A 12,306-nucleotide genomic window follows, 5' to 3' on the forward strand; every position below is an offset into this window, starting at 1 on the left:
TGAAGAATCAAACCATGACACATTTCTAAGTGTTTTTTCATCTATTGGAGGTATTATGTACATCTCTAGCAAAGAATCCAAGTAACACCCCGGGCTGCATTAAGGGTAGTGTTTCCAACAGGTTGAGGGATATGATTCTTCCTCTTTATTTCACTAGTGCTGGATATACATGAAATGCTGTGTTTAGTTCTGGACTCCCCAGTATGTGGGCACAATGAAACAAATCCAATTATTATATATATTATTATATTATATAATTATAACCACAAATATGGTTAAGGGACTGGAGCATATGATCAGAGACTGAGACAGCCAGGGCTGTTTAGCCTGGAAAAGAGAAGGCTCAGAAGGATCCTACCAATATGTTGAAGTATCTAATAGGAGAGTGTAAAAAAAAAAAAAAAAAAAAAAGGAAGAGCTAGACTCTTCTCAGTGGTAACCTGTGACAGGATAAGAGGCAGTGGGTGTAAACCAAAACATGAGTTTCCATCTGAGCATAAGGAAAAACTTAATACTGTGAGGGTAGTTGAACACTGGAAAAAGATGCCAGGAGAGGATGTGAGGCCTTAATTTCTGGAGTTATTCAAAACCCAACTGGACACAGTCTTGGACAACCTGCTGCCTTCTGTGATTTTTGTGATCTTGTGCAGTGTCTCAGAAATAGTGCAGAATAATGTATGTGCTGCTATAGACATTTGCTTTTATTTTAGACATAAAATTAAAAAAAAATCCAGAATGAGTAACTGGTAATTTTGAAGTGTTTTCAAAATTTTCCTTTAAACTTTTTCTTAAGGAAGGCAAATGTGAGTTCTTATACTTTGGGAACACTGGTTTTGAGGTTTATTTATAGTGGAAAGGCAGGAAAACATCCTTGTTTACTGAAGGAGTGTAAAAGATAGCTCCCTTTGCACAGCCTTACCCGTGATGTCTGAGAATCCATGGAAGCTCTCATCATCCACCTTGCAGGCTTCCATCAGGCTACTAAAGAGGGTACCAATTGGATCCAAAGGGTGTCCCACCCAACCTTCGAGATTTGTTATTGAGGTTATTCCTCTGTAGAGAAGTTCTGCATTGAAAAAGATGAAAGGAGAAGAGTGCAGGTTAGCTGCTTAAAACAGTTATAGAAGTAAAACTGATTAAAATGCTCTCAGTATAGAGTTTGAAGCATTAAAAATAGCCTTTGCTTAGAAGGAGAAAACTATCTTTCAGGATGAATTAATTGTTCTTTATGTATATGTGAAGAGGAGAAAAAAAGAATGAAGGTCAAATGCCATCAGGCACTAGTGAAGCATGTTATGGTTCAACAATTTCAACTGCAGTGTCTTGAAATTTCTTCTACAACAACAGGAAGTTTTCTGAAAATGTCTGTTGTAATTTTTCAGCAGACATTGACTTTTTTTTAAACAGACACAATTATTTCCTGCCTCAAAAGATGTGCAGCAACCTAGGTCTTGGGTCAAGGCAATCACACATATATGTACAGACTGGGAGAGAAGCTCTTTGAGAGCAGCCCTGCCAAGAAGAACTTAAGAGTCCTGGTAGATGAAAAACTTAACATGAGCTAGCAGCATGTACTTGCAGCCGGGAAGGCCAACTGCATTCTGGGCTGCATTAAAGGAAGGGTGGCCAGCAGGGCAAGGGAGGTGATTGTTCCCCTCTTCTTTGCCCTTGTGAGGCCCTATCTGGAGTACTGCATTGAGGTCTGTAGCTCCCAGCTCAGGAAAGATGTGCGGCTTTTGAAGAGGGTCCAGAGGAGGGCCATGATGATGATCAGAGGGCTGGAGCACCTCTCCTATGAAGATGGGGTGAGAGAGCTGGGCTTCTTCAGCCTGGGGAAGAGAAGGCTCAGGGAGAGATCTCATTCTGGTCTTCCAATACTTAAAGGGAACTTATAAACAGGAGGAAAATCAACTTTTTTCATGTGTAGAGAAAAATAAGACAAGGGGGACCAGTTTCAGACTGAAAGGGGGGATGTAGGTTATGGATGCTCTGTTTCTCCACCTGCTACACACTAACTTGTAGCTGTCTCTGCTTGCTCTCATTCATGGAGTATCACTTTTCTCAGGATCCACATCTATTATTGCAAAGCTTTAAAACACTAGAAAGTCTGCTTCTTACCTATTTAAATGTGTGGGGCTACAAAATGAGACACAGCACATGTTGAACTGATTGTTTAGGGGGATGAGGATGATGTTTTTTGATGATGTTGTTCTTGTTTAAGAATCAACTGGCATGTAATACAAAACAATGAGCAAGTCATTTTACTATCAAAATAGCATGTGCTATAGATGACACGCAGAAGTAATATTACTAACAAGGAGTAAACGCACTGATTTATTACTGACTCGCTTATATTCTATTTCATCTATTGTGTCTACTTGTCAAGTTCATTTGTATCACATCAAACAAAAGCTTCAGTCCTGCATTCGTATAGGCATTTAATTTTAAACCATGTAAGTGGTTCTGTGGATGTCTGATCTTTTACATGAATAAAAGCTAAGTAGAAGCATGTGATGTTTGCTGAACTGAAACCTAAAGCTGGGCTGTATACACAGAATTCATCTGCTTGTAGAGATGACCAGTATATTATGCAGTATTAGAAGAATATTTTTTAAATTCTGAACATACAAGTAAAAAATACAAAAGCAGTGAGTGAAAACAGAGAAATGACAAACTTCTTTGTTTCATGGTAGGATGGACTGCATTTTATACAAACCAACTTTTAGTTCTTATAGCTTTATAGTAGTTGACAGCTATAGACGCTGCTTATAGGGGAAAGGAACTTAAGAAGAGTATTGAATGTCTATGTTATGGTTTTATGATTTTTGTTGTATTATTGATATTCCACATCATAATATCATGTGGTGTATTGGGAGTTAAAGAGTTAATGCTCCAGCTCTGTGGATCATCCATAGTTCTGGGTATGCCTGTCTCAGAAGAGAAGAACTACATTCCCCAGAGGACTTTGCGATGCTTTGCATTTTTACATATTTCCGCCCAGAGGGAAAGATAAAAACTGTCTGTGGTCACGGGACTCTCTCTTTCCTTCGGGACCGAGCTCGGCAGTGGGTGTTTGTTGCAGCCGTCCACCTTCAGCGTTAGCATAAGGCCTTCGGTTTATCGGACACTCTCTCTCTTGCTCATTTTATTTGATTCATTTGCCTCAATTCCAATTATATTATATTATATTGTGTTATTTTGCTTTCTGATATCTTATTTAGTAAATTAGTTTTCCTCCCCAGATCGTTGCCGCTGTTTTGTTCTTAGGCTCATCTCCCTTCTCCTTTTTCCCTTTCCCCCTTCCCCTTCCCCGGGGTGTGGGCCCGTGGGTCCCCTGCCTCAATTGTCACGGTACCGGGTCAAACTGTCCCGCAAACCAGTGACATTTTTGGTGCCCAACGTGGGGCAAAACTCTCTGCCTTAGCTGGGCAGAGATATACTTTTAGAGTGAATCTCTGTCTTTTGTTAGGAAGCTTGTCTGTACTGCAGGTCCTGTATGGCAAAACACGACCTTGACATCCAGGCATACTGCCAGTTCTTCTGGGATATTTGTAAAGTTTTTGGGTGCCGCCAGCTTGTTTGAGTAAAAGAAAAAAAAATGTTTTTACTGTTTCTGTTAAAACTGCCCTTACAGGGATTGTATTGCATTGCTTTTTCCCTTTTAGTGCTCAAAATGTACTGGAACTTGGTTAAGCTTGCCAGTCTGATCTATGGAGCCTGGTCCCTATATGACAAACTAAAAGCAGTGATGGAGGCACCTACCAGATACCTGGGCACCCCGGCTAATGTAACAAACGATACCATGTTAACAAAGCAAACAATATTTGAATGGGTGTCCAGGTTCTCCTCTCAGTTCCTTATGAATTTTCAAGATTACAGCTTAGGGACTATGTTAACAATTGGGATATTAGTCCTCCTGAATGTACTCTCTGTAATAGGATTTTACATCACGTGGAGGAAGCTTTTCCCAGAAACAGAGAATGCTGAATGGCAGGGAAAGTGGAGAGTTTTAGGAAAGAAATTAGAAGCATGGGGACCCCCGGTGCCATGGGATTTTACTCCTGAGCACTTGCAGGATCCTGAGGAGCTAGGCCTGTATCTGAGTAATGGGTGTTGCGGCTCAGAAAGATCTGAGGTGGAACAGCGTATCTGGGGCTTGGCTTATGCTTACCGAGGTATATATACTGTTCTGGAGAGAGAGTGTGTCCAAACCGAGGCTCAGACCAAAGAGGAAGACCTCCCAGGCACATCTGACCAGCCAGAGGGAGCACCGGTATCAAAGTCGGTTGCCCCGGTGGAAGGCCAGAAATGGAAACGTGTGTCCTCATGCCTAGAACGCAAAGAAGAGGTGGCGAAAGAAGAGGAAGATACAGGCGAGGGGGACACCTCAACACCACCACCACAATTGACATTGCTAATGCCTTATTTTCAATTCCTCTGGCCACAGAATGCAGGCCACAGTTTGCCTTCACCTGGAGGGGCGTTCAGTACACCTGGAACCGTTTGCCCCAGGGGTGGAAGCACAGCCCAACCATTTGCCATGGGTTGATTCAAACTGCATTGGAACAGGGCGGTGCTCCTGAGCATCTGCAATACATTGATGACATCGTTGAATGGGGCAATACAGCAGAGGAAGTCTTTGAGAAAGGAGAGCAGATTATCCAAATTCTCCTACGAGCTGGCTTTGCTATCAAGCGAAGCAAAGTGAAAGGGCCTGCACAAGAAATTCAGTTCCTAGGTATAAAGTGGCAAAATGGATGTCGTCACATACCAACAGACGTGATTGACAAAATTACTGCCATGTCTCCACCCACCAGTAAGACAGAAACCCAAGCTTTTCTGGGTGTAGTGGGCTTTTGGAGAATGCATATTCCAAACTACAGTCTCATTGTGAGCCCTCTCTTTCAGGTGACGCGGAAGAAGAATGATTTTGTGTGGAGCTCTGAGTAGCAGCAGGCTTTCGAGCAAATTAAACAGGAGATAGCCCATGCCGTGGCCCTGGGGCCAGTGCGGATGGGACAGGATGTAAAGAACATCCTCTACACTGCTGCTGGAAAGGAAGGTCCCACTTGGAGTTTGTGGCAAAGAGCTCCTGGAGAGACCCGGGGCTGACCCCTTGGATTCTGGAGTCGGGTGTACAGGGGGTCTGAGGAGCGCTACACTCCAACTGAGAAGGAGATCTTAGCTGCATACGAGGGGGTTCAAGCTGCTTCTGAAGTAATCGGTACTGAAACACAGCTCCTTCTGGCACCTCGACTGCCAGTGCTGAGCTGGATGTTCAAAGGGACAGCTCCTTCTACCCATCATGCTACTGATGCCACTTGGAGTAAGTGGACTGCACTGATTACTCAGCGAGCTCGGATGGGGAACCTCAAGAACCTCAACCGTCCAGGAATCCTGGAGGTGATCATGGACTGGCCTGAAGGTAAAAAGTTTGGAACAACGCCAGCAGAGGAGGTGTCGCGTGCTAAAGAAGCCCCACCATATAATGAACTACCAGATAATGAAAACAGATATGCCCTGTTCACAGATGGATCGTGTTGCATCGTGAGTAAGCACCGCAGATTGAAATCTGCTGTGTGGAGCCCCACACGACAAGTTGCAGAGGCCACTGAAGGAGAAGGATAATCAAGTCAGTTTGCAGAGGTAAAGGCTGTCCAGCTGGCCTTAGATATTGCTGAACGAGAGAGGTGGCCAGTGCTTTATCTTTATACTGACTCATGGATGGTGGCAAATGCTTTATGGGGGTGGATACAACAGTGGGAACCAAATGACTGGCAATGGAGGGGTAAACCTATTTGGGCTGCTGAACTGTGGAAAAACATTGCAGCTCAAATAAAGAATATGGTTGTAAAGGTGCGCCATGTAGATGCTCATGTTCCTAAGAGCCGGGCTACTGAAGAACAACAAAATAACCATCAGGTAGATCAAGCTGCCAAAGTTAAGGTGGCTCAAGCAGACTTGGACTGGCAACACAAGAGGGAATTATTTCTAGCTCGGTGGGCCCATGAGACCTCGGGCCATCACAGAAGAGATGCAACATATAAGTGTAAGAGACTAATATTTTATATCATTGCCTCAAATTTTGCTGATGAACATGTCAGAATATGTCAAGCTAGTCCTGGGCAAGGGTTGTGAAATCCTTTGTCTAAGGGACAAGCAGATGGGCACGTCCTGGGGCAACGAAAGAGAGATAAGCTGCAGCTCAATGGGCACTGAACACTCTTTTGTGTGGTACTCATCTCCGTGGGGAGATATCCATCTCAGGAGAAGCTTGCCTGGCAGGCTAGCACGGGATTTGCCACATAGGCAAGAGAAATGAAGGATAAAAGAGGGAACGACCACCATGAGATTGTTGTGGTTTTGTTGTTGTTGTGGGTTGGTGTTCTTCCATCGGAAACCTCATGAGCTGATCCCTGCTGCTGAACTCCCTCCTGGGCCTGCTGCCTGAGACATGCTGCTTTCTCCTGGACCTCGCCGCTCCTTCGAGGTGTTCTACCATCTGAACCCTCAGGAGCTGATCACTGTTTGCTGCTTCTATGGTGCTGACCCCGTGCTGCTTCTCCAGTGCTGACTGACACAGTTCCTGGACTTTCCCCTCACTACTTCTCCTCTGCTGACCCGGTGCTGCTTCTCCAGGACAACTGCCTGCTGCTCAAGGCTGCCCGTCACTGCTGCTGTTCTCCCCGCATCTGCCACCCCTGCTCTTCTGCCTCGGTCCATCGGAGCCGCTTGCAACCGGACCACCCCTAGGATCCTGGCTGGTGACTTTCCCCGCGTTGTACGAATCTTTGCTTCTTTCCTATCTTTCCTATCGCTCGCCTTCCCTTCCCCATCACCCTAACAGTGTCCGCCTTCCCCATCTCCCTGGTCAATATTGGTAATAAACTGGTCGGACCAACATTTGAACCGTTGTTTCTTAATCTCACGCTGGGTATATACATAATCTAAAGAACCTTGTCTCCCTCCTTTATATTGGAGTGTGACATTTTTAATGGCGTAGTCAGCAGGATACCCTTAGTGAGAGTGTTGTCCTTCCAGATATAATTTGAACCTTTTTTCTGTGTGTGCCTCTTGGAGTTGTGAGGAGTGATATTTTTTCATTTAAATGTGTGTACCTCTCCAAGAAGATCACTCTGAATTCTGAAAACTTAGATGTGGGCACCTCTCCAGGAAGACCGCTCCAAATTCTGAAACTTTACTTTTTATGTGTATACCTCTCGAGGACTTATGAAATACTACGTGCATACTTCCTCAGGAAGACCTCTCTGCATTTGGTGTTTGATAACTAAAGCTTTTTCGCGTGCGCCTCTTGTGTAGTGAGGAACTGTGTACCTCTCCAAGAAGTTTGTTTACCTTAGAAAGTGTTGTTTTTAGCTTTTGGCTTTTTGTGTGCTCCTCTCAGCAAAAGGGAGGAGTGATTGGAACAGTATTTACCTTTGCTTGATAGGTGTGTTGTGCCTCCCTGGGTGGGGGTGAGGTGTTATTTGTGCTTTTGAATACCTCCTCTCTCCCTCGGTGTAGACCTTTTGTGGGTATTGAGAAAATGTGTGACAGTGCCACAATGAGTTGTGAAGATGTATTATTTGAACTTTTGGAGAAGCATGGTGCTAAACCCTCGTTAACAGGAGTAGACTGGGCACGGCAGAACTGGTATAACATGCAGAGTGTCTCTGACCGTATTAGTGTTCTGCAAAAGAATGCTTGTACCCGGTTGGAAAAGGGAAGGCATTTATTTGTGCGGTATTGGGCTCTACTCTGGTTGCAGCTGTAGAATTCTGCAACCAGCAACTTAAAACAGACTTTGCGATGCTTTGCATTTTTACATATTTCCGCCCAGAGGGAAAGATAAAAACTGTCTGCGGTCACGGGACTCCCTCTTCCCTTCAGGACCAAGCTCGGCAGTGGGTGTTTGTTGCAGCCGTCCGCCTTCAGCGTTAGCGTAAGGCCTTCAGTTTATCGGACACACTCTCTCTTGCTCATTTTATTTCATTCATTAGCCTCAGTTCCAATTATATTGTATTATATTGTATTATTTTCCTTTCTGATATCTTATTTAGTAAATTAGCTTTCCTCCCCAGATTGTTGCCGCTGTTTTGTTCTTAGGCCCATCTCCCTTCTCCTTTTTCCCTTTCCCCCTTCCCCTTCCCCAGGGTGTGGGCCCGTGGGTCCCCTGCCTCAATTGTCATGGTACCGGGTCAAACTGTCCCGCAAACCAGTGACAGTCTAGATGACTCATTTTCAACAAGCATTGAAAAGGAGCAGTACTATGACCAGCACACTTACAGCAGGCCTTTCATGCATCAGTGGTATGTTCACATGCAACCCCTTCATTGCTTCTCTCCTTAATTTGAAAAGCTCAAATAGCTGCAAAGCTTTTAAGGGAATTTCTTTTAGGGAAAGATCCATTAAATCATAAAATCATTTAGAAAGCTTACCATAAGTAATGTCATAAAATGCTTTTAGATCTTTTTTGAATCTAGAATCCAGAACAATGCACAAAATTTCTATCTTGGTTTGTCAGGGATCTAAAGGCTCCTGACTGAAGAATGATCCTGGGATGGAACAAAGTATTCTGACAGTTTTAAGGGAACTGATATTTGTGGCTACAGCTGGAAATGTTTTGTAGAGAGCTAACCTTGGTAGTTTATCTTGTTTTTGCAAAGACTTGTTTGAAAGCAGGTGTTCCACTTCGGCTTGGTATCACACATTGGCCATGCAGGTTCAGCATGCAAGTGGAAAAAGCCCTGCAGGCCCTGGGGAGAATAAAAGCAGGAGAGAGGCTGTGGTGGGGGTGAGAGGAAACGCGCACTTGGAAGCGGGGGGGTGCCCTGCTGGCACTACCTATCAAATCCACCACCAGTATTTCTTGTTGTTGTAGTGGATGTGGCTGGGACACTGGGATGTGATGCGATAGGCCATCCCTTGCTCTGTGAGTGATGTATGATGCATGCTCTAGGGGGCGTAGGTGATGATAGATATATGTATATAAGGAGCTGCCGTGCCTTATTAAATGCCATTTTGCCTTTTTCTACTCAACCATATTTGTGTCTGTGATGGCACCATCCCTAGCGCTGTTCAAGAAGCGTTTAGATGAGGTGCTAAAGGATTTAATTTAGTAGTTGGGTAGAGATAGTGATAGGAGGATGGTTGGACTAGATGATCTTATAGGTCCTTTCCAACCTTATGAACTTATGAACTTATGGCAATGGCCCTAGCAGGGGAGATCGCTAGCCCCAACGGTCCGACCTTCCAGAATGGTGACAGTACTTGTCTCTCCTTTTTGGTGGTTCACCATCTCTCAAGGGTTGGTAAGTAATAGTGCTCTTGCTTAGGGAGTTTCTGCTTCCTGTTTATGGGGTTATCTAAAAATGGATGCCTATGTAAGTGTATGTTGACTAAAGCACATAACCCTATGTGCTACTCTGAGTGCTTAGTTTGCTTGCCTCTGCTCCTGAGACATCCTGTCTCTCAGATCCAAACATTCCTTGAAACACTTGGATACAATGAAACAGAAATAGAAGCACATAGGAATTGCCAGCTATCTTTTTTTTAGTTAAGTGTCTACATTTTGCCACTCAAACTTCTAAATGCTTAGTTCTGGGATAACATTTGCACATACACTTGCCATGGTTTTATGATTTTTGTTATATTATTGATGTTCCACATCAAAACATCATGTAGTGTATTGGGAGTTAAACAGTTAATGCTCTAGCTGAGTGGATGATCGATAGTTCTGAGTATACCTGTCTCAGAAGAAAGGAAGAATTATATTCCCCAGAGGACTGTGCGATGCTCTGTATTTTTACATATTTCCGCCCAGAGGGAAAGATAAAAACTGTCTGTGGTCATGGGACTGTCTCTCTTCCCTTCAGGATCAAGCTTGGCAGTGAGTGTTTGTTGCAGCCATCCGCCTTCAGTGTTAGCGTAAGGCCTTTGGTTTATCGGACACTCTCTCTTGCTCCTTTTATTTGATTCATTAGCCTCAATTCCAATTATATTGTATTATATTGTATTATTTTCCTTTCTGATATCTTATTGAGTAAATTAGCTTTCCTCCTCAGGTCATTGCCACTGTTTTGTTCCTAGGCCCATCTCCCTTCTTTTTTCCCTTTCCCCCTTCTTCTTCCCTGGGGCGTGGGCCTGTGGGTCCCCTGCCTCTGTCGTCACAGTATCAGGTCAAATCATCCTGCAAACTACTGATAACACTTGAAAAATTTACACAACTTCACGTTAGTTATTTTTTCTTACAGTATGTGAAAATGCATATTGTTAAAAGTAGCAATGAAGATCTAAAATAATGTTTGAATGAAGGTGTTCTTGTAATAGCTGAGAACAGATTTCCTTTTTTCCAAAAGGGTTCTTTAACAAGAAAGCTATCCCTTTCTCCTTCCACTATTCAAATTTATGGCAAAGTTCAGTGCACTATTATTCTGGGTGGCAAGGATCACATGGTGTAGAATTTGTATCTAAAGAATGTGCATTAAAAAAAATAGGGTTAATGTTAATCAGAGGAATAACATAGAATATTATATAAAAATAGTGTTTCAAAAACTCATTTCCAGTGATGTTAACCTGATTTCATTCAGAAACACTCAAATTTTAGGTATTGTAAGAGACTTTTGAAACGAACTTCCATATTCCTTGAATTTCTGTAGTTCGGACTTTGCCTCAGTGTTATCCTCCCATGTCAGCTTAGGTTTCCACATCAGAAATATATAGTTCAGCGAAGTTATACATCAAAAGAAGAAATAATTTTTAATACTTTACATGTCAAATACAAAGTTCTGTTTATATGCCTATAAATTATACTTGATGAATATTTATAGTGTGTAACCAAAAATTCTGATTGGGGCAAAGCATCAGACATATTAAAGAAGGCAGAATTGAGTTTGCCAAGAAATTCTTCAACATCCAAAACATTATGTTACCACAATGGTCATTTGTAATGGAGAGTTAAATGCACCTCTTTGGCATTATAGTTACAAAAAGTTTTCTCATGCGTAGTTCCAGTCCAGTGTTATTGTCACTGTTATGTCCTTTGCCCACATTTACCTTTCTTTTGAGCCTGGAACATTTCCAGCTGCTTCTGCTGTTGTCTTCTTAGTGTATTAACAATAGCTACTGCTAGCCTCAGTGCTTCTCTTGAGTATCCATGAGATCGTAATGCATCCACCCTCGCACAGGCTGTAGGGACATGTTCTAAAATGGAGAAATTAAATGAAGAATAGCAGTGCTTCCATGTCTGTAATGGCCTCTTTTGCTAGCTTAACTCCAAAGGGCTTAAAAGAATTAAACAAATAAAGAAAGAGTCTTAAAAGAACACATCTAAAACCAGCATTGCAAGGGAGACTGTTCCTTTTGCCAGCCTTTTCATTCATCTCTTCTCTCCCTTTCCACATAAAATAATGACATACAAACTGAACAAAGAGGCAAGTCGTGGAAATGTCTTTCCTGTTTCAGCCACTTACCATGCCAGAGGGGCCACCCGTGAGAGTCAAAGAGGGAGCTTTCAGTGTCGTCATCATAACAGTAGTTGATGTATAGATCACTGCTGATAATGTGCAGTAAGTGGCTGTCCTGCCAGTGAAGGTCACATGCTTCAATGGCTCGAGTGAACACTGTCCGATGGGGCCTGTTTGATGAATCTGTCATTTTAACAAGTTCAGAAAGCTTTATCAGCTTTTACTCATTCATATGTGAATAAATAATTCACAGTATTCTTGTCTTCTGCCTATTCACAACCCCCAAATGACAGCTTCCTGTCTTGTCCCTCCTCTGTAAAGAGCAGACTGAAGCTGACATTACACATCCTATTGCTGAACAGGCCAGACAAAGTGTGCGCCATTCACTCTGCATTCAAAAAGACATCTACTTAACAGCAAGACTAGTGGTAAACAGGGCTTTGAAAGGGAAAGCTAAAGATGAAATACATTTGACAGCTCTCCTGAGAATAAAGTAAAAAGCATATGACACAGCTACTCAAAAACTCTCAGTTTCTCTCCTGACCCAGAGCTGCTAAGATGAGGGATAGATCAATGGTGCTGTAGTTTTTTTTTTGTTTTTTGTTTTTTTTAAAAAAAGGTACTGAAGTAATGGGACTGATATAACCCTTACTGGGCATCTTCCCATGGCAAAAGCACTCTGTTGACAATGCACTATGTATGCTGAGATGCCTTATCCAAGTTGCCACTAGCTTGTTGTAAAGCAAGCAAAGGCGGTGACAGAGCCTTTATTTGAGGTAGAGGTGCTACAGGAAGAGATACTAGAGATAAGGGGAATGAACTCACTCCTCCCGGTGACTTT

General features: G+C 42.9%; 1 protein-coding gene across 1 annotated transcript in view; it reads right to left on the reverse strand.

The window, feature by feature from the left end:
- The window catches only part of LOC136054130 (zinc finger SWIM domain-containing protein 6-like), a 497,031-nt gene that overhangs the window by 190,969 nt on the left and 293,756 nt on the right, over positions 1-12,306 (reverse strand). The window contains exons 6-8 of the mRNA XM_065745211.1: positions 11,472-11,648; positions 11,056-11,202; positions 920-1,066 (exon numbers count right to left, since the gene is read on the reverse strand). Coding sequence (XP_065601283.1) covers positions 920-1,066; positions 11,056-11,202; positions 11,472-11,648 — 471 coding nt within the window. The remainder of the gene's footprint in view (positions 1-919; positions 1,067-11,055; positions 11,203-11,471; positions 11,649-12,306) is intronic.

Source organism: Cyrtonyx montezumae, unplaced genomic scaffold (assembly GCF_038088225.1).
Source record: "Cyrtonyx montezumae isolate F1298 unplaced genomic scaffold, pur_monq_1.0 scaffold_34, whole genome shotgun sequence".
NCBI classification, from domain to species: Eukaryota; Metazoa; Chordata; class Aves; order Galliformes; family Odontophoridae; genus Cyrtonyx; species Cyrtonyx montezumae.